General features: G+C 36.8%; 2 protein-coding genes and 1 long non-coding RNA gene across 3 annotated transcripts in view; all 3 read right to left on the reverse strand.

Annotated features, from left to right (window-relative positions):
• Window positions 1-23,723, reverse strand: part of LOC134794469 (uncharacterized) — a 585,842-nt gene that overhangs the window by 485,804 nt on the left and 76,315 nt on the right. The gene's annotated exons all lie outside the window — the stretch shown is intronic.
• LOC134794530 (uncharacterized) lies at window positions 918-4,769 on the reverse strand. Its single transcript, XM_063766342.1, has 6 exons — window positions 4,682-4,769; window positions 4,426-4,470; window positions 3,139-3,199; window positions 1,733-1,762; window positions 1,607-1,633; window positions 918-1,429 (listed from the first exon to the last, which is right to left on the reverse strand). Exons 1-6 carry the CDS (start codon window positions 4,721-4,723, stop codon window positions 918-920), a joined length of 717 nt encoding a protein of 238 aa, XP_063622412.1. The 5' UTR covers window positions 4,724-4,769.
• Window positions 20,306-23,723, reverse strand: part of LOC134794531 (tetratricopeptide repeat protein 7B) — a 34,016-nt gene continuing 30,598 nt past the window's right edge. Inside the window, exons 15-17 of the mRNA XM_063766343.1 lie at window positions 22,266-22,347; window positions 21,349-21,454; window positions 20,306-20,502 (exon numbers count right to left, since the gene is read on the reverse strand). Coding sequence (XP_063622413.1) covers window positions 20,306-20,502; window positions 21,349-21,454; window positions 22,266-22,347 — 385 coding nt within the window. The remainder of the gene's footprint in view (window positions 20,503-21,348; window positions 21,455-22,265; window positions 22,348-23,723) is intronic.

Below are 23,723 nucleotides of genomic sequence, written 5' to 3' on the forward strand. Positions count from 1 at the left end.
GCAAATCAAACCCCTACTATTTTCTTGGAGTTATGATGAGTCAGAGGACATTTTGAAATGACTATAGTTAGTTATAGACTTCAACATTATGTTGCGTCAGATCCCAAAAGATGAATAACATGCACGGCTACTCTTCTTCTCTTCTGTTTGTCGTAGGTAATACGTACATACATACATACTCACATATATACACACATACCTTCACATAAACACTTTCACTTCACAGTCATTTAATAAAAATTCTTAGTTTTTATTAATTTTAATGTACCTAGATTTAATAATAAATCGTATTTGGCTTAGATCCCCACGTCACAGGCTAAGCCTAGTGTGGGGATCACTGTACTTCACCTATGTAACATCCAAACTATGAAATAAATATGTTTTGAATTTTTGAATTTTTTGAATTTGACTTACTTTTGAGTTGTGATGAATTTCTTGAAACTGAAAATAAAATAAAGAACGTTAATTGTCAATAACAGTTCAAAATTATTATTTAGGTATTTCGTAATTCATTAGATAGTAGTAACTGTGGATTCTTACCTTTGGATATAATTTCCGTTCGAGGCCCCTCTGTAATATAACAACGTAAAATAATGATAAAATAGAATAAACACAAGAACAACGAATCTACTTTGAAATACCTACCTTAGATAGGTACTTGCCCATATCGTATGGTGTGTGGTTAGTAATGGAACGTGATGGTGATATAATTTTGTCATGTTAGCATGTCGAATTGCCCCCATGTCTGTAAGATACCTACTATGTGGAAAGGATATTTTATCTTAATGAATTAAAACTTACCAGGAGTTTTGTCGGTGCGAGACTGGATCACAGGCGTCTTGTCTGTAACGATGATTGGGCCCTGGCAAAAAAAAAGTTTAATTTTTAACAAACTTTGTACTTAATTACTACGCTTACTACGTCGGCGGGACTGTTATACACACCGGCTCTTCAGTGGTCGTTGTCTTTTTCGGCGGCGGCGTCGGCGGGATTGTTATACACGGCGTTTCAGTTGTCTTTGTCGGGGGGAGAGTAATAGTAATACACCCCGGCGCTTCGGTGGTCACTGTCTTCTTTGTACGCACTAAACTCTCCAGTTCTTTAGTCTTTACGAACTTTTTATCTTTCTCTGAAAGCTTTGTTTTAACCGTGTCTGACCTGATAGTTCCATCCGGGTTGGTTACAATTTTATGTCGAGTGACATTCTTGGCAATTTTTATTTCTTTTAATCTTTGTTGTTGTTCTTTTGTTAAACTATCTTGTTCTTCGATTCCGCCTTGTATGAGGGTGTGGTTCGTCTGGTCGTAGGAATCGGTCAATAATTTCGTTTTATTTTTGGTCTTGGTTTTGTCGACAATGATTGTGACGGTACTGCCGTCTTTCCTTAGTTTGGTCTTTACTTTTTCCTTGCTTTTGGTGTTAGATTTGGCTGTGGAAAATTGTTTTGTAAGTTTGTGTTTGTTGTTGTTTTGTAAATTGTTTTGTTTTGTATGTCATAAAACCCATTACCAAAGTTAATAAAAAAAAAAACATTGTTCAATTGTTGCCTTTTATAATTATTATAATGCAACAAGCAATCAAAAGTAAAAATATGCTTCTGACTTACTTTTGAGTTGTGATGAATTTCTTGAAACTGAAAATAAAATAAAGAACGTTAATTGTCAATAACAGTTCAAAATTATTATTTAGGTATTTCGTAATTCATTAAATAGTAGTAACTGTCGATTCTTACCTTTGGATATAATTTCCGTTCGAGGCCCATCTGTAATGTAACAACATACAATAATGATAAAATTGAATAAATACAAGAAAAACAAATCTACTTTGAAATACCTACCTACGTCAAAATCTTAGATAGGTACTTGTCCATATCGTATCTTGTGTGGTTAGTAATGGCACGCGATGGTGATATCATTTTGTCATGTTAGCATGTCGAATTGCCCCCATGTCTGTAAGATACCTACCAGGTTCACTTCCTAAGAAAGTTATGTCCCCAAATAATTGCGCATGTATGCGCCTGAAGCTTCTATGTGTGTTATGGCATCCTAGAAAAAGTTGCCAGTAGTCAAAATAAAAACATTTTTCTACAGCAATATTGCTCCCAACTAAGATTTAAATTTTCACGATTTTTTTTTCATTATTAATCATAAAACGGGACTTAAAACACTAAACTTAACTACACGCGATTAAGTTATATAATGAATATTTGCTTCCAACTGTCTTTATCAATGTTCATAAAATATATGGAGGGTAGGTACGTCTACCCAACATAATAAAAAAATATATGTATTTGTCAATGACTCTGTCCAACTGCTGTGGTTAAAGTTCATAACGAAAATTTTATTTATTAAATCTTTAAATAATAAATACAACGTAGCGGTACTACCACTTAAGACTCTGTAAGTCTGTACCTACATGGATTACAGCAATGCATATAGAAAATGTGCTAAATGCGGAGCAACGGCTGTTGAAGATACATATTATTATTTGAGTGAAATTCATAGGCTTCATAGCATTACTGGGTTCAGAAGGAACCGCGTCATAACGCATCTGGAAAGCGTATTAATTAACCGTGAAGAAATGTATGAATACAAGTTGGAAATAGTGTAAAAAGCCGTGTGTAAAGTGTAGTGTATCTGCGTGTGTAAAGTGTAATAGGTACGCATGCCTAAAGTTATTTGTATTATACTGAAAACTTTGTGAATGCGCTTTATTAATGTCTATTTTTTTATTAAGTTGTCAGGGTTTAATTTTCAGTGTATATTTCTATATGCAAAACATTTTTTTAATAAATAAAATAATACAATGTTAATGTTATAAACATAAATATGCCTTTTATTTAAATCAATTGATAATACCACAAACAAGGGGTAATATTTGCATCTTTCATATATTTCGTGATATGAAGATAACAAATATGTTTATCAACAGAATTACTACCTATACCAATACCCGTCAGGCTAAACCGGTTGTCAACTTTAGTTCCATTGGTACACAACGACGGCGCCACTAGTATAAACGTATAAACGGTTGGGGACATTTTTTTGTATGTAGTTACCGTTCTTCTCCTAGTGAGTATTATATTCTTTGATACCTACTATGTGGAAAGGATATTTATCTTAATGAATTAAAACTTACCAGGAGTTTTGTCGGTGGGAGACTGGATCACAGGCGGCTTGTCTGTAACGATGATTGAGCCCTGGCAAAAAAAAAGTTTTATTTTTAACAAACTTTGTACTTACTACCTACGCTGTTAATATTAAGAGTTTTTTTTTTGTAAATATTTCACATTACTATAAGTAATATTAATAGACTATAGTAACATGATAAGGTAATCAGCTGCAGAGTTAGTATAAACACCGTGACATGGGTCTGAAGCTGACTTTACATGAAATTCTAATCGAAAATTGTACGGCACCTTAGCTAGTGTAAAAATCATACGTCCATATTTTCCTCACTTTTACTCTGTATCTTTAGGTATTTAAATAAAAGTAAACAAACAAATTGTACATTTTCGGGTAGTCATAACATTTATTGGTTAACCCATGGTATAATAATATACTCCGCCTGGTACTCCATTCCCGTCTTTTCTAGGTCACCTAACTGACACGGGCCTACGTCATCATGCGACAGCGCTATATGATAATATGCGATAGCGCTATATATAGCGGCCATGTTGTTGTGACGTAGGCCCGTGTCACTCTGGGAATGGAAGACCATGTTTTATTAGACTATGGGTTAACCGACCAAATACACAACCGCCTGATGGACCAGTCACTGAACGACCTGACTTTAAGTTTAACCTACATTGGGGTCATCCATTAATTACATCACACGTTTAGGGGGTGGGAGGGGGTCAAGAAAATGTGACATATTGTGACATGAGGGAGGGGGGAGACACAAACTTTGTGACGTCACTTTAAATTCATCAGTAACCGAAAATTTATTTAAATTATTTTATTCGCTGTACATTTAAATAACAAGTTTTTAAAACGATAATCGTTTTTATTCGTATAATTTTCTTTCTTAAGCAGTTTTGGGTTATAAAATTACTAATATTTATATCGTCAAAAATATTTTGATAAATTATTAATAATAACTTACTTAGGTACTTACTTAATTCGATTAGGCGATTTCGTAGAAAAAATGTGACGTCACACTAGGGGGGAGGGGTTTGCCAAATGTGACCAAGTGTGACAAGGAGGGGGGGAGGGGTCAAAAAACCTAGAAATACGTGTGACGTAATTAATGGATGACCCCTTATTTGATAATGTAATGTTTTCATATACCCTCAACTGGCCTAAGAAGCCATTTGAGGGTAGAGTTTGTTTACCTACTCTTTTTAAGAGGTTTACAGACTATAGTGTAAAACTCATCTTTTCCTTACTTAAACTATTTATTTTAGAAAAATGTCACGATACTTACTCGATCTGTGTTACACTCACATGGCGATGGTAAACAGTAGGTTGCCTGATAAAAAAAACAAACAAAATTAAATATTAAATACAGAGTTAACAAAATTTTAATTGCACTTGACTTGACTGTCACTGTAAAATTATATCTTAAATACGTAATTTAATTCATCATCATCATCATCATCATATTTATTCATCAACAATAAAAGATTGTGTTTGAAATGCACATAAAATACAATTACAATAAAATACAATAAAAAACTTACCGATATTATAAGCAAAGACCCCAATATCAATAGACACCGCATGTTGCCAGAGTCGTCTCCGAGCACAGACCACCCACGTCAGCTTTTTATACTTCACAAAAACTGTAATATATGCAAGGCAAATATTATTTCACATGAAACAACTTTCTTAGGGCCGATACAGACGGAGTGCAACCTGACTGCAATTTGTATGCAACTACAAAGTCGGCGTGCAGTTCCCATACAAGTTTCGGTCGGGTTGCAGTTTGTCTGTACAGGCCCTTAGTTTTTTCTTTATAAGGGTGATAATGAAAAGACGCATTCAATGACATTCTCCATACAAATACGAATAATAATAAGTATTCTTTGTTTATCATTGCAATATCGTTGCCACCGACAAACAATAATTACATACTTTGTTATTTAGTTTAAAGTGAAAAGAAAAATAATTGATTAATGATTGATAGCATAGAATAGTAGTTTTTGTTACAAGGGATCAAAATGATATATTTCCGTCAAGGGCGTACATTGAATAGTATGCAAGAAAGAAAAAATCGTGTCCTAGAACAGAAAAGTACAACTGATCCCTCCTAGCAGGGAAGAAAGGTGCCATTTTGATCCCTCCTAGCGGGGAAGAAAAAGGCCTTTTTCGAATAAGTGATGTGAAAAATTGTTTTACTCATTGTTGTTGCAATCGTTCGATAATCACTAAATGTTTATAAAAAACTCCTTGCTGGCTTTCACTCTGGCCTCCACCATGCCTCCACCTATGAACAGCTATGACAACCCGGATCTAGTAATAAGGATACTAGGGGAACGTCAAATTGTATCGTTTTCTTATCTTAGCTTAAAGTACCGACCTCTCTAACTCGTATCCCTAAAAAGTAAAATAGCTGTAGTCTGACAAAAAAGAGTAGAAATTAAAAAGTGGCAATACTGTAGTGGCGTCCCTTTCAAACCAATTTATATAAGAAAACGGGTCGACACTACTATTGCCACTTTTTAATTTCTACTCCTTTTTGTCAGACTGTAGAACGTTGCGTCATCTTAAGTTCAAATTGTATCATTTTCTTATCTTAGCCTAAAGTAGCTTTATAACTCTTATCCCTAAAAAGTAAAATAGCTGTAAGAAAGATTTTTCTTAGCCCGTTACAGTGTCCCACTGCTGGGAAAAGGCCCCTTGATCTCCACAATTCCCGTTGTTGAGCCTTTCCCGGCCAGTTACTGATGGTGACAGTAGAAGGGCAAATTGAAGGAACGCTGATGGAATATTACCAATTCCCAGTGGTTGACTGGTAGAGAATGCCTCAAGGCGTTGAGTCCGCCATTTCTCTTTTGGGTAAATTTGTGCAATAAAGTTTAAGACGAAATGTTTAAAATGCCGGTGTATTGTGCAATACAAGGGTGCTAATTAATTTCAGCATATAATAATCATTATTGTAACATTCAGTAAAGTAAGTCTTTAATAAAATTCGTTTTCACCTCAGCAGCTCGAACAAGGGTACTTTGACTCTTAAAAACAGTGAGCAAAATGCGATTTTGCTCACTGAGTCATTTTGTCTCACTCAGTGAGCAAAATCGCATTTTGCTCACTGAATGAGACACACTCAGTGAGCAAAATGCGATTTTCACTGAGTGAGACAAAATGACATTCAAGTGACCTTTATAGTCAAATGTCATTTGAACATGCGGGGTCTAATACAAGTTCGATATACTTGGGTTCTATTATCTCTGTCCCTCTAGGTATGTTCTCACTGCTTAGAGTGAAAAATTTTGTGTACTACACGAGATCAAAGTTATTTACATCTCGTGCGCTTTTGAATCCCTTACTACGCTCAAGATTCTAAATTAGATTCACTCGCTACGCTCGTGAATCTATTATAGAATCTTTTGCTTGCACGGGACTCAAAATAAGCACTCGAAGAAATATCAAACTTTGATCTCTTGTTGTACAAATAACTATTTATGTTGTGTTCGCCAGGGCTCAGAAACCGTTTTAATTTTCAAACCGTTTTCGTTTATTCACCCGGGAACTAAAAGGATTTCGTTTCCGTTTGCGGTAACAGTTTAATGCCAAATTCGTTTTTTTTGTGGAACCATAATATTAGCCGGTTAAATTGAAAATATCGAAGCAAGATAGAACGTGTAAGTATTTCTATGTCTTTCACAAATGAAAACGAGTTTGTTTATCCGAGTCTCAAAATGCCGATAATAACCGTTATTAGTACTTATTAGGTATATCTATATCGCTCCTCTCGTACCATACAATTTCTCTTACCGGTATTCGGTAAGAGTGAGAACGTTTTTTTTAATCCGCGTTCAATCAATTACGTAGGTGGGCATTTTCACTTAACTGTGCACCTTTAACGGCCGGTTATCAATCGTTACAAAACTGACGGTCAATGTCAAATCCCATACATTTTGTTAGGAATGTAAAGGTTAGGTGTTACTGAAACACGACTTAAGTCGCGCTTTAAAGTGCAAGTTAAAATGAAAATGCCCAGGTACTAGTAGGTACTTTAATACCGGTTCCGAGCCCTGGTTCGCCTTACGATTTGGTTGCGCAGCTCGCAGTAGCACTTCAAGGAAAGGAAAACTCATAGTTATTCTAGGTCAAGTTGTTCAAGTGCTCTTGAAAGTTACGCTAACCTGCTCTGCTTTCAATCGTAACTTATCTTATCAGCTGAAGAAAGGGAGCAAGTTTATATAATTACTTCAAGTCCTGTTTTAAGGACACGCAAGCGGTGTGCCGTCTCTGATAAGAATTGGTATATTACAAAGAGCACGTGCACGTCTACGCACACGCATCCGGTGTGCACTGGCGTTTAGGTTACCTATTAGAGAAAGAATTAAAACACAGTTTTTGTAACAATTAATATTATAATATCCTTAACCGTCTTATTTACATTAACATCAAATGCGCGAACAACACCTACTACATACAGTTACAATATATTATATAGCGTACAACAGGTACATAAATATCTGTCCAGTAGAAATAGCTACGTAGGTTATGAAGGTACTTATATAAAGCCTGTCACAGACTACACAGACCCCACATTATGAAGCGTTTACAAAAAGCATGAGGTCCCCACACATAAATATATGTGCAATTTTACTTGTAAAATGCAGCACTACCGAGTGGCATTCTACACCATATGATCAAAACGCATGTTCATAACTATAAACTGTATCTTTAGGTGTTTAAATAAAAGTAAACCAACAATTTGTAAATTTTCGGGTAGATATAACATTTATTGGTTAACCGAACAAATACAAAACCGCCTGGATCAGTCACTGAACGACCTGACTTTAACCTACATTATTTTGGTCATGTAATGTTTTAATCTACCCTCAACTAGCTTAAGGAACCATTTGAGGGTAGATTTTGTTTACTTTTATGTAAATACCTAAAGATACAGAATATAGAACAATTTTTACACCTCATGAGTACCTACAGGATTAAAACGTGGACGTTACTGAAATAAGCGGCCGCGCTCCTATACTAAATTAGTTCGGGAACGCCATGTGTGGTGACCGCAAGTCATTATATGCTCCACATTGCAGTTGGGGTGATCTGCGTAGTAGTTGAGTGCTTCAAAAGTGCTATTTTTCTAGACAATCATTCTAGACTTTCTAGAAACTAAGTGGAATATATGCACTTTTGGAAAGCAACTGGGTATTTTGAGTTTCAGTTCATTTTGATTCTTGCTGTTAATTCTATGGTGTCACATAAACAGTATACACAATTATATGTCGATCCGTATTATTTAGTTCCATACAAATTAAAAAATAAAGTTTTATGGGACAAACGGGAAAACAATATGTTTTAAGAAAAAATATGTAAGACTAGGTACATGATCTGTAACACCGTAACACTGTATATTGTAACATCCCCATACTGTATCAATGCAAATAAATAATTTCTGATTTCTGAATATGACTTACTAACAACCCGCCCTGCCTTCACACGGGTAGAGAGAGAACCTCAACAAAATATACACCTAAACCTTCCTCAACAATCACTCTATTGATAGGTAAAAACCGCATGAAAATTCGTTTAGTCGTTTTTGAGTTTATCGCGAACATACAGACAGACAGACGTGGCGGGAAGACTTTGTTTTATAAATAAAGTGATGGAATGACACTCGAATTTCGCATAACAAATGCAAAATAAATTTTCAATTCTAAGAAATCAGAATAAAATCTAAGTTTCAAAATGTATAATTAACATATAGCTACATTTTTGACCTTGACTTAGATTGTGTAATACAATTAATCCTCTCAAAAATCCGATTTTTACTTGTTTTATACGATCCAGGTCACAGATAAAAATGTAATATTTGTTACTGTAATAGCCATGTATTATAAACCTATTAACCTACATATAGAAAAACCAATATCTAGATCTGAGTGACTAATATTAGCCCTTATCTCAATGACATAAGGTATCAATTGCTCAATAGTTATAAGTATTTGTTTGACAACATAAGATAGTAAATATTGGAAAATTACTTCAACCAGAAGGTTGCAATTATTGCAGGCATTTGCCCTTTAGCTACATATTGCTCAAGACCTACTTAAGTTGATTGATTGATTGATTTATTTATTGGTAAAATTTGTTGTTTTACAAGTCAAGGTTTTGTACATATTTACATAATGAGATTAAAATACTAATATTATAATAAGTGTGTGGTGGAAGAATTTTCGATAGCTAAAATTATGAAAATATGTTTTTCATTAGTTAAAGATTTAAAATAATGGTTTTATGTACGGTATTTCATACACAATAACAATTTTGCAGAACATGTAATGTCGAAAAACATTAGTATTTTGAGCACGTTATGACTTTGTTGCTCTTGAGACTACTATCACTACCCCTTAAAAAATAATGTTCCCCGCCGCTTTTGTTTGTGTGTAGTATGTTCGCAATAAACTCAAAAACTACTGAACGGATTTTCATGCGGTTTTCACCTATCATCCTATCAATACAGTGATTCATGAGGAAGGTTTAGGTATATAATTTGTTAAGGTTTTGTGTAACCCGTGCGAAGCCGGGGCGGGTTGCTAGTTATAACTGATGTCTGAACCAAACAGACGTTGCCAACTAGCAATATCAAAACGAACTGAAAGGTTAAGTGATAGCACAGTTTTTAAGCCCAGTTTACATGTAACCAGTACCATTTATACCTTCAGACAGGTCCGATTTCATATCCAGAAATCACTGAATTTATTTTTGAGGTCTTTTTCTTTAACAGAGCGCTCCTGCCAGCCGAACTTATAGTAAAACTCAAACTGACTCGCTCAAGCGCTTGTCAGATGTAAACCGAGCTTTGCAAATAGACACGGGATTGTTTTGCAATTTAGGGTTCTTGCTAAATTGGAAATTCTATAGCGTAAGTGTTAAACAACCAATTTAGCTAGAACCCTAAATGGCGCAACAATCGCGGAGCGTGATGGTACAATTATCATTAGTCTAAAGTGATTCGACTAGAGATTGGTAATTCTGTGACCTTATCACTACGGACAATTTCATACCAAATATTCAATAAAATATGAAGTACCAATTTTAATGGAAGGACAAATATATAATATGTTGAAAAACAAACTCTCCAGATAAATAGAAACAGGTTACTTTGTATGGGAATTTCCATCTTAATTTCACTATTTTTATTGCTCCGGAGTGTAGAATACTCCATTTGAAGTCTACAAAGAAACATGAATTAATCCGTTAACCCGTTTATAATAATTTTAACATAGTCTAGTTTCACGCAAGTTAATAAGATGGAATATAGATATCCCGTTAATCTATAGGGATTAATTTCTGATCAAGAAAATGTGCCAAAAACATTTTAAATGGTAAATATAAGGTAAATTCCTAGTAGTCTTCAAATGAAAATATCTGTATCATTTTATAATTAGAGTATGTAGTTTTTAGCGTGTGGGTTAAATATGATAAATTTAATGGAAGATTATAATTTCAAAATTTACATGACTTTTACTTATACAAATACATTTAATAAGAACCAATAGGCATTTCGTTTTAAAACAGGGACCGGAACCGGTTTTTTGCAGACACTTCGAAATAACCATATTTTTTGAATTATTTTATACTTACTCGAAATGTAGGACTCAGTTGTGTATTTAGGTAACGACTTCGTATTATTAGATTGCCCGGTTAGAAATGAAATAATTAACGAACGAAAAACTACCGTTTTCGCTCCCATACAAAAAATACCGGTATCCAATCCGCACTTTAAAATGCTGTATTATTATTTGACAAGTGCATACATCATAATGACTATCTCATTTATTTTCTAGGTAACTTTCAAGTTGCAAACTATTTATATTTCTCAATAAAAACGGTCATTTTTGGCCAAAAGTACAGTCAAATGTAAAAATATGAGTGCACACATCATAATCAAAAATATGTCCCATACCGCTTGTCAGCGAATTAAGAACAATGGGACATATTTTTGAGTAGGTAAGATATGCACCCATATTTTTACACTTGACTTTACCACCACGTTTATATGTTATTGCAACGAATAACAAGTTTTGATAACTTAATCGTCATCATCATCTCAGCCATATGACGTCCACTGCTGAACATAGGCCTCCCCCTTTGGGGGGTGTATAACTAAATATACAAACAAAATATTACCACAAAATGCACATTTGTATACCATGATGATGATGGTAAGCGGTTATTATATCTTATGGACGCCTGCAACTTCAGAGGTGTCCAACTCCAGTTCTTTTCCCATTTAAATAATAAAATATATGTAAGTATAATGTATGTAAATGTCAATATAATACAGCAATATGAGTTTATCAAAAAAAGACGATATAATACAATCGAATTATGCAATAAATATGTACATGATATATAATGGAACACGAGTGTAATAACATGTATACAAATTGAATGGATTGGTCAATTTTGGACAGTCAGCATTACATACATCAATTTTATATAATTCTAATGTTGGAATTACATAAGTGTAGTATATAAAGAATGCTTAGTCACTTTTACTTTCCGGTGGGTTTCTATGAGCTTATTAATCAAAAATATTTATGCAGGCAAAACACTTAAAAATACCTGAGTATGCACTTTATGATATTGATACTTGAGGCTTTGTATTTGTAAAACTGTAAATACATTTAAATAAAAGTATATTATAGCATTTTTCAAACAGCTTGGATACGGTGACAGCGGTCATTTTCATTTCCATACAATTCATAACCTTAAAACGACATGACATCTGTCATCGTACCCAAGCTGTTTGGCACATGCTATATTAGCCGTATTATGTCAAAACAAAACGGATCAATAAATATTTCTTATTTAGTCTAAACATGACGCATATATGTATATGCCTATATGAGCCTATGTTTACATATTGATGAACACCCGATCTGTGTAGATATTTGTGACGCTGACTGTACAAATGTTACACTACGAACAACAGGTATATATTCTTCGAACAATTTTTTTTTAATTACAGGGTAACTATAATGAACACTAAGAAGTTTTCTATACAGTAACAGGCATTTAGGTATTTTTATTTATTATTTATGATAATATTAAATACATATGTTACAAGAAAACAGCTGTAGGGATAAATAACGATGTATAAAATACGTATCTGAGGTACGTTGCATTTTAGACTTTATACCAAGTAGATAAGAGTTATAATCGTATAGACTAGAGCAGAGGTTGCAAACCATTTGGAGGGTAAATTTTCTGTCTTATTAATAATTGAACGAAATTCTGTGACGGTACAGCCAGCATCAATTAGATAGTGTCGGCCAAAGTGGCCAAATATATCTGAACACATCCTTCATAATCATCTTCCTCGCGTTGTCCCGGCATTTTGCCACGGCTCATGGGAGCCTGGGGTCCGCTTGGCAACTAATCCCAAGAATTGGCGTAGGCACTAAGTTTTTAAAGCGACTGCCATTGCCATCTGACCTTCCAACCCAGAGGGTAAACTAGGCCTTATTGAGATTAGTCCGGTTTCCTCACGATGTTGTCCTTCACCGAAAAGCAACTGGTAAATATCAAATGATATTTCGTACATAAGTTCCGAAAAACTCATTGGTACGAGCCGGAGTTTGAACCCGCGACCTCCGGATTGAAAGTCGCACGCTCTTACCGCTAGGCCACCAGCGCTTTCGGAACACATCCTTATATCTATGGTAACAAGGGTGTTACGATATATTTGGCCACTTTGGTCGTCACCATCTATTTGCTGCTGACTGTACGTGTGGCCATTTTATTACCGAAAATGTTTGCCATTCATTTAAATGAATAAATTTATATCATTTCATAAAAAACTAAGAAAAACACGATCATACACGTCAGACTACACCCAAGGACAATAAGACAGGTCTCTTTGTATAGAAATTTGCATAAAAAGTAACCAGTTTTCATTGCTATAAATTGTAATCCTAGTTTCACTTCGTTATTTATCCCTCACAAGTAACAAATCGATATATTATAATATTAATAATATAGTTTTCTCTAAAAGGTACACATTAATTATAAATACGCCAATGTGCCAGGAAATTGGCACATTTGATCCAATATCTATCGGCTATCACAATGATGCGGTGCACACACCTCGGGTGTGTGAACGAGACAGCGATATCGATATGTACGTGTATATATCTGTCTCGCTCGCACACCGGAGAGGCGTGCGAATCCGCATCCAATGGATACCGGATATTTTAACCTTTTAACCTTTTCCACACAATTACTACGCGACAAATAATACACAATGTATAGTACTTTACAGTCGCTGTGCAAATAACAACCTTGTTTACAATACGTTAAGATTCACATTCGAATTTATACACAAGGTATTTTTATTTTTATATTCTCAAAATCGAGTTGACAGATGAGTTTAACACACATAATTATTTTGCACGACACATTATTAAATTCTTTTTTACATGTAATATTTACAGTAAAATATAAAACTATGACACCCAAAGGTCGTTGAACCGGTACGTATAAACCTTTACCACAGATAACTACCGATAGTACCGATATACAACCGTAACAATCAACCACCGATACCCGCAAATAATTAGCTTAATGGAATATTAAATACAGCTTAGATTCGCAAACCAGATTGTTGTACAAAAACAATGCAATGTTAGTTATCATTATGAATAGGGAATATTAGGCAAAGTTCTGCGTAGGTAACACCACTACCACATACAGTAAACCTCATTGACATCATCAATGACACATCATGCGTCACTAGGTCAATCACATGGCCTACCGTGAAACACGACTATCGAAAGTTCGGTTTCTGCCTCTCTATCACTCTTGCCTATTCGATCGATAGAAAGGCAGATAACGAAATTTCAATTTTCGAGTTTCGCGGTAGGCCACCTGTAAACAAACCGCCTTGATGCATCAATGTCATAGTGAAAACTTGTCAAAAAACTGTTTAAAGGCCTAGTATGTATAAGTTAGTCTATGGTTTCCTAAACAAGGTGCTGCACTCTGGCGGCAGAACATTGCAGCAATACTCCCTATTGATTAAGAATATAAATAAATTGTTTTAACAAGTTGACAATTTACTTTATCATACTATAGTGTGGATACATAATCATACTAAATCAATTTGCTTTAGTCAATTAAAGTTCAAATGATTTTAACCTTTTAACCACCCAGGTCTTTCTACCAAAAACTAAAAGCGAGTCATCATTTTATTAATTGCTTGTACAGCCGCCATCAGATATATCGGAGTGGCCAAGGCGCTCACAAATATCTGAACACGCCTCTATTGTCAGGGCGTTAGAGTGCGTGTTCAGATATCTGTGAACACCTTGGCCGCTCCGATATATCTGATGGCGACTGTATTCACGATGGAAATTTATGTGGTTAAAAGATAAAATGCATTTCGACATTACAGACAATTATTAACAAAAAGAACTTGAAGTACTCATTTACTGAAAACTGTTCGTTTTGAAAATTCAACAAAATAGAAAATATGGGACCACTATAATAAAACTTAATAACAAAACAAGCAATTGGCAACGCATAGACTAGGCCCAAACCCAACAAAAATTGTATTTTCACTTCTCATGCTCAAAAAGTGCACCTTTATGTCGTGCGTAGACGACATAAAATCGCATTTTATGCTCTAGAGCATAAAGTAAAATCATCTATTACGACCCTTATTGACTTAGCAATAAAGTCCAAATTCTGTCATACAAACTGCCAGCCCTGCCGGCGCGCCCCCGACCGGCGATCTCCCGATCGGCGTGACCCGCGCCTCCGACCGGCCCAAGAACAATTTTCTTTAGTCTTGAATAAATACGTTAAAATAACCTAAAATATTTGATTTTTTGTATATTTTCCTCGCAATCGAAGTGAAAAGCAGAGTGTACAACAAGGGCATAAATGTCCATTTTTACCCTCGTCTACTATTTTGGTCTTCGCTTCGCTCAGACCAAAAAATTGCCTCGGGTAACAATAGGTCACTTTATGCCCTTGTTGTACAATCTACTATTACTTAAAAATCTAACTATAACTAGCTAAGAAAACTTATACTTGCGGCCTTTTTTGCTTATTAATTTTATTTCCAGAGAAACCATTTTTAATAAGCTTATATTCTTTGTTTTTACATAACATTAGAATGAGGCCCGCAAAAGTATATTTATAATGTTTTAAGATGTCTAAATTGTAGCGGAGATGTCACATTTTCTTCCGTTACTATAGTTCGTTTTTTTAGCATTAGAAAGAACTTGAAAGAAGGTAAGCGATCTTGACATGTCTTTTAATTGAATAACGCTTTTTATAAATCAGTAACTATTACTTATGAAAGCAGAAGAATATAAAAGATCGTATTAGATTCATAATTGTTACATATTTGCCGAAAATTATTTTTAAAATGTGTTTTTCAAATTAAAAGACGTCAAGATTGTTTACCTTATTTCTAATGCTAAAAAAACGAAATATACATCCACATCCGTTTTGTGTATGAATATTTAATTCGATGCAATAAATTAAATACTTAACGCGTTTCTGAATGGGTTGATAAGGTTATCTTAATATTGGATTACTTATATAGTGAATTAAAATACCAAATTAATGAAATATTAGGTCATTACCTATGAAATTGGCGTTTTGTCCGGAGAATTTCAACGAAACACGAATTTCCATACAATTAATTTTGCGGATATTTTTTTGATGGCTAATTCAAACCAAACAAAATTTTTCCAGTAATTTTTGACACCTTTAAGGTATGTTTTCAATATCTCCATTTCTTGAAAATTGGTACCATTAGAAAAATATAAGTAATTTTAATACTCGAACCGACAGCACATGAAAAGACCTATTTTCAAGGCTTAATTCTGAACACTTAACAATAAAAAATAACAATTAATTGTATGTAAAATCGTTGTTTATTGAGTGCACTGTAGTTTTATTGTAATTGTGTATGTACTTTTGTAAAAAAAAAAAAACTAGGATCAGACTTATATCTATGAACAAAAACGCCAATTTCATAGGTAAGGACCTAATATTACTATATAGATAAATGAAATATACTAGCGTTATCGCGTAATCTGTTTATTATCTGTATTCGATGAAATAGTTGTATACTATAGACTGCATGTAGTGCATTTGATTATTTTAATAGGATTATTTCTGTGCGTAATACTTGTAATAGAGTAATATTTCGCGTAGTTCAGTTTTCAGCTAAAATATTAGACTACGCGTCTTGGTAAATATTTCCTTGTCTATGTTTTTTTATGATACAGGACAGGGACAGGGGTCTCCAAACTTTTTAGGGGGGCCCCTGGAGCCTGGCTCCCGCGGGCCGGACGCTTTGGGTGTTTGGGTGTCAGCAGGCCGGATCGGAACGCATCGCCGGGCCGGAGTTTGGAGAGCCCTGATATAGGAGGTGAACGAGCAGACGATTCGCCTGATGGTAAGCGATTACCGACGCCCATGGCCTTCTGCCACACCAAGGTTGCAAACGCATTGCCGGCCTTTAAGATGGGTACACTCTATTCTTGAAGGTGGAAATACCGCGAGCTTGATAGACTGGACGGGCTTAAATACATATACTCCTAAACACCAATCTACGAATCCTACTTATTTTATTAAATATTGTCAATAACCTCCAAAATAACAGGATGTTAAAAATACATGAAATATCCATTGTAATATTTTTATCTTTTTTTTATAACGACCGGTCTGGCCTAGTGGGTAGTGACACTAGTGACCCTGCCCGCGAATCCGATGGGTTTAATCCCGGTAAGGGTATTTATTAGGGATGTACCGACTAGTCGCCGACTAGTCGGGAAAGCCGACTATCCGGCCACATTTGTAGTCGGCGATTAGTCGGCGACTAGTCGGCAAAAATGGCCGATTAGTCGGCACTTTATTGGTGAAAGAAAAACAGAAAAAAAGAAATCAACAGTCAATATTTACCATATGTTTTATGTTTATTTTACTAAAATACCTATTCAGGGTGCATACGAAAACTTTTGTTCATATACCTATTTAATTGGCCGTTTGGTCGTTATCGTATGTTGGTGGGCTGGCGTTTTCCTCTATAGGTCGATCTCAACTGATTCTCGTGTAATTTCATGGCCAAGTTCGATAGTTATTTTTTTATTATTATTCAGTTTTTTTTTTTTTTGAATGGTGGTGCCATGAGGAACTATTAATGTTATTGCAAAATTTAGAGACTTAGTCAGGCCACGTTGCTCGTAAAGACGCTGGCCACAGACTACGTACGGGAAATAGAGCCTTGGAAATACCTCCTACAAGCTGTACTGACGGTCTGCTCGGGATCGAAAAATAAAAGAACTAAAGACAGAAATTGAACGAGGATTCTTGCGGTATATAACACATTTTAGCCAAGCTAAATTATGATGAATAGCGCAACCAAAGGAGCAAAACTATTGTTTTTCACTCGAAATTATACGAAACTAATGATCTGGCCGACTAGCCGACTAGTCGGCCGACTAATCGGCCATTCGAGCGCCGATTAGTCGGCTAGTCGGTCAAATGAATAGTCGGTACATCACTAGTATTTATTTGTGTGAATAACACTATAATATCATGCCAATATGCTATAATATTTCGTCGGGTGACAAGCAAAAGTCACTAAGTACTATCGAAAAATTAAAGTAACAATGCACTTTATTACACTTGTAACACGGTTTATTATCCAATTATTTCAATGGTGTTAGTTAGTGACTTTTGCTTGTCACCCGACGATTTGTTCCTGAGTCATGGGTGTTTTCAACAGAGGGGTTGCATGTGCGTTGCCGGTGTTTAAGATGAGAGAACGATCTTTTCTTGAAGGCCGTATCCTTCGGGCAACACCGGGAAAGGAGTCGGCATTCGCACTATTTCCCCTCTGCCGAAGCACATGCCCAACTGGGCATGCACACAACTAGCGCGGTGCGTGTTGTGACTCATCCGTACACAACAAGAGATCGAAGTGTGCAAGATTTCTCTTTGACGTGTGTCATTTTCTATGTATTGGTGTCGTCATTACAGATTGGATTTTGTATGTAGTGAGTGAGAAATGCGACTGTGTGCACGTCGCAAAAAAAGTCAGAATGATTTTAACGGTAAGAATATCGCTTGGGTTCCTCCCTTCCGACGTGTCGGAAGCTGGTGTTGCTCGAAAGTCATATCGGTGCGGAAATACCGGAGGCGACGGTTCATTCCACAGTTTAGCTGTGCGAGACTGCCAATCATCTATTCTAAGTGGTGAAGATATAAACGCTGTCGCGTAGAATTCATAGACATAATTTCTTTCCATTTTTCAATTAAAATTAGGTCAATTAATACTTATCTATTGATTTAAATAAATTAGATAACGTCGATAGCGGTTTTTTACTTTAACCAAATTCACGCTAAATAGCCACGGAATAATAGCTCTTATCGCTCTTAAGATACAGTTCAATTCCAATGCTACTATAAACTAACATACTATGTATGTTGATCAGTCTGAGAAGTATTCTTACGTAGAACATTTTGAAAAAATAGTGCATTTCAGAAAAAAAATACAGTAGGATTCTAGGGTAATCGGCCCGATTCGAACTTTAAGATACGTCAGTTAATAGATCTAGAAACGATATGGATTAGATATATTATGTCAGTGTTTCTTCAAACAAAAACGTCACTTTTGACACTGACACATCTAATCCATATCGTTTCTAGATCTATTAATTGACGTATCTTAAAGCTCGAATCGCGCAGAATGCCACAATTTTGAAACGTATGATCATTTACTGCACATACGTACTTTATCGCACTAAACCGCAAAATTTAAAGGGCCATTGGATGTGTCGTGGACAGATCACAGATTTTGATTATTTTATGCCATGTCATTTTAGAATTTGATCACTTCATGATACGGCTAGGTTAGGTTTGACTTCATGATGTGGTCAATCTATCATTTCATGAAGTTCAATTTTAAGATCTGGCCACGACAGATGTAGCATGAACGTGGTTGTTAATTAATTAATTAATTATTAACAACAGTGCCAACGGATCGGGTTAGTGAATTGTATCGATGATTGTAGAACATGGTAATATTGGTTCGGTCAATGCGCCAATTGCTTAACACATTCAACACCAAGAACCCGACTGTCGGGTACACTGTTCGTAGCGACTACGCGCTACATACGACAAAACCGTGGCTACGCGCTACGAGCGTAACCCGTAGCACTTAGTGGTATTGAATGTGTTAAAGATACACTCAGGTTCAATAAATCGCTATCGCTTCGTGAACGCTACAAATCGAAGGTTGGGAACTACAGTACCCACAGCGACGGTTGTTATCCAGACTTCAGAGGGGAAGGTGTGCCAACGCGGATGTAGCGGGATGATGACAGCCGGGGTGTAGCATCGACTTGCCGACTCAGTGAATTGTTTCAGTAATTTGCCATACGTAAGCAATGTATAAATCATAGTCTAATAAAACATGGTCTTCTATTCCCAGAGTGACACAGGCCTACGTCACAATAACATGGCCGCTATATATAGCGCTATCGCATATTATCATATAGCGCTGTCGCATGATGACGTAGGCTTGTGTCAGTTAGGTGACCTAGAAAAGACGGGAATGGAGTACCAGGCGGAGTATATTATTATACCATGGTATAAATAAATACCAATGCGCCAAATGGTACCCAAGGCAGGCGTGGCTTACTCCGCGATTTCGTCGCGTCGCTACAAGTACATACGGCCCACACCAACTTTAGTGTCTAACCATAGTAGTTGCCGCGCACCGCTACGGAACGGACGCCTGCTCGCGCTTGCGCCACCTAGCGGTCATATCTGTCGTAATATACGCGTTTTAAGCTTAGAATAAATTTAAAAGTGGAAAAATTACTGTCTTGGATGAGACTTGAACTCACAGCCTCTGGATAGATACTCCAGCGCTCTGCCATCTGAGCCACCAAGACCTCATCCATAGCCAGCAAATCTTTCCACCATATTACGGGTCAAGGGGACCCTTAGCGACATCTACCGCAAGAGTGTTACACTTCTTAAATGGCTACCGGAGTTCCAAGTCATATTCGTAGGCATAGTCGTTCTGTTAGAGAATCTTCTGTACATAGTATTATTTCTGTGGCCGCGGTTCCTTGTTTTCAAAGCGGGAGGTGTGCCAGGGGGTGCAGCGCGAGCGCGGCGGCGGCGGTGTCGGCGGCGGCGGCGTGGTCGCGCAGCGCGGCCAGCACCAGCGCCAGCCGCCGCCACGTGTCGGCGCGCTGCGGGTCCAGGGCGGCGGCCTCGCGGAGCGTCTTCTCGGCGAGCCGCAGCCAGCCCAGGTTGTAGTATGCTGCGCCTGGAAAACGTACGTAATTTTAAGAGCCCATCAACGCTATCACTATCACCATCACTAGCGCCACAGCTAAATAATCGTGATTATTCAAATTTAACTAAAGATATTGAAAAAAGGGGGCAGCTACGTACTGTATTGTGTATTTAAGTACCTTTTGAACACATCAAACTAGTTTTTATGTTGCTAGTTTCGTCGATCTAGGAACTCAAAACAAAAACGGCCTTTTTAACTTCGGACGCATAGATTGAAGAATCCAGCAACATAAAATCAGGCTCTTAACTCTTACGCTGCTCTTTAGCTGTACTGTCCAACAGCTGAATCGACACACTTAAACAAAAAAGTCGGGCGAAGTCCGACCTGCGAGACGCCCTGCACATACTCTAGTGCTGAGCGCTTTTAATTTAATTCATTACGAATTTTAACTTCATTTTAATTGTAATGTTTAATTTTAATCTTAGGTTAATATAATTTGTATTGTTTGGGCCATCTGTAAACAAATAAATGATTATGACACAAAATGAGCCGGACACGCTGAACACACTCCCGTGCCGAAAATATGATTGTATGGGAAATCTCACAGTTCACTGCTGAGTGACATTAGTAAGTCCGTTACCGTCGGTGCAACCGGCCCTTAGATGCCAATATATTTACCTTAACAACATACTGAAATTTAAACTTAGCATTTCGATGTGAATCTTACCCGATACGAGTAAGCGCCAGCGCGCCCTGTCTTGTATGATTACCTTCAAATTTCGGCGCTCGACAGGACAATCTCTACAGATTTCACAAATTGGTCTCTCGATACTTGGTTTGTATAATGTCCCACTCTAAACAAGCCTTGTTACGTACCTAAATGCACAATACTGTCGAGGTGAGTGGGATGCAACGCTAGCGCGTTTTGGAAGCACTGCCTCGCCTCCTCCCACTCTTGGCTCGCTTCGTGAACCAAGCCGCGCTGAAAAACATTAACAGGTAAAATAATCTATTAACAGTATTAACACAGCTGAGAAGTTTGAAGTGTGACATACTATTGGAAGTGCATGAGGGATCGTACTTTTTTTTGTTATAAACTGATAAATGATGGAAAGTGAAGACAGAGCTCACCGGTAGAGACCGAGCCACCGAAGTCATATTTAAATAGACGATGTCAAACTTTTTTATATTTAATTCCTTTTATATGACATATTGAGTAAGCCAATTTTGTCGGTAGAAAAAGCCAGCAAATTTGAAAAATGTGTCGAAGGGTCAATTTCCATCCAAATTTTGAACATCGTGCTTTTTTCTACTGGCAAAGATTGCCAAATTGTGTTTTTGATAATATAAGAATACATACATGTGATAATATAAGCATACGTTGAAGTTAATAAACAAACCAAGTGCGGGTAGTTCGAAAAACTCGCACGCCTATAAGATGTTGATGTCAACTTGAGCCAGTCTTCTCCGAGACCACGGGGACAACGCCGTCCTCGAAACGTCGGAGTAAAGTTAAAACTCAATTTTACTCGATTAAGTCCCGACGTTGTGAATAATAATTTATTTATTTATTTAAAGTGTCATTCTATGGAACTTCCTAACTATGTAAACAAGCCGCCATATTGAAATTGTCTCTGAATGATGAATTTACTAGTGTCTTTTGTTTACACAGTTAGCAAGTTCCATATAATGACACTTTAAACTTTATTGCACATAAAACTGTAAGTACAAATGGCGGACTTAATGCCATAAGGCATTATCTACCAGTCAACCACAATAATAAGAATAGTTACCGTGTATAATACTTCGTGGCTGGCGGGCGCTAGCGCCGCGGCCTCGGCCACGCAGCCCGCCGCCGCCGCCACTCGGCCCAGCCTGAAACAACATTATTACTGTTAGGACGCCTTAGGCGCACTTGCACCATTCTACTAACCCGGGGTTAACCGTTAACCCAGTGTCAAAATGTCCTGGTAACAATGGTAACTCCAGGTTTAACGGGTTAACCCTGGGTTAGTGCAATGGTGCAAGTGGCGCTTACTAACTTAATTTCTTAGTCTTACATATTGGTGGAGAAAAAATATAAACATACATTAACTCTCAGTTGAATGAAACGAAAACAAAGTACTGTTTCTTAGGGTGGTATTCCACCTGTCCATTTTCATTGTCCGATGTGTAATTGCGTCTCACGTTTCGCTTAGTGAGAAAGTGAGACGCAATGCACACTGAACCAATATATTGCATAGGTGGAATACCAACCTTACACATTATTTTGGCCTTGAATCCTTTGACCGTCAACTGAGGGGCTACCGCGAAAACAGAAATTCGCAAATTGCGGGGATCTTTCTCTTTTACTCCAATGAAGGCGTAATTAGAGTGACAGAGAAAAATGCCCGCAATTTGCGAACTTCGATTTTCGCGGTTATAGCCCTGACGCGCGTGGCTACAGCTCAATATCAACCTTCGTGTATTCCAACAAGGCTCACTATGACGCGCCGCGGACGATAGGGGTCGTTCAGAAATCATGTGATCATTTAGAGGGGGGTGGGGGTAAGAAAAATATCACGAGCGATCATGATGGGGGAGCGGGAGTCAGACGCGATATCAGGCTCCAATTTCACCACGGTGACAGGTGCGACAATTGTAAAACATCACTGTTGCTGACGTCACAGGCATCCATGGGCTACGGTTACCGCTTACCATCGGGCGGGCCGTATTCCTGTTTGCCACCATCATTGTTTTATTAAAAAAAACTTTATTATATCGGAAAAAAACAGATATTTCTCTTGCTAAGTTTATGACAATTGTCAAGATGGTGGTGAAATTGGGGCCAGGTGTATTTTTTTTTCAAAGCGGGATAGACAAAAACAACAATATTACTGAAAATTTTAATTAGATCAACTAATCCGCTTTATTTTATATGCGTATTTACCCAATAAAAAACATTAATTATGCGTTAAAATCACCAAATATCATCAAGTAAGTAAGTAGTTGTTTTGTCAAGGGGGAGGGGGGTCAAAAATAGGCCAAATATGATCACATGATTTCTGGACGACCCCATTGACGTAGCGTACAAAGAAGGATGTTTTTTCAACGTGGGCTAAACCCAAAAACCACAGATAAATGGCTGTTTTATGGAAAACATTAGCAACCGACGTCTAACCCCGGGCCTGATTTAGTTCAATTACGTTTTATCCCTTTCTTACAAATACATAAGTCAAAATGACAGATAAAGACAAACGATTCATAGCTAA

Source organism: Cydia splendana, chromosome 10, assembly GCF_910591565.1.
Source record: "Cydia splendana chromosome 10, ilCydSple1.2, whole genome shotgun sequence".
Classification (NCBI taxonomy): domain Eukaryota; kingdom Metazoa; phylum Arthropoda; class Insecta; order Lepidoptera; family Tortricidae; genus Cydia; species Cydia splendana.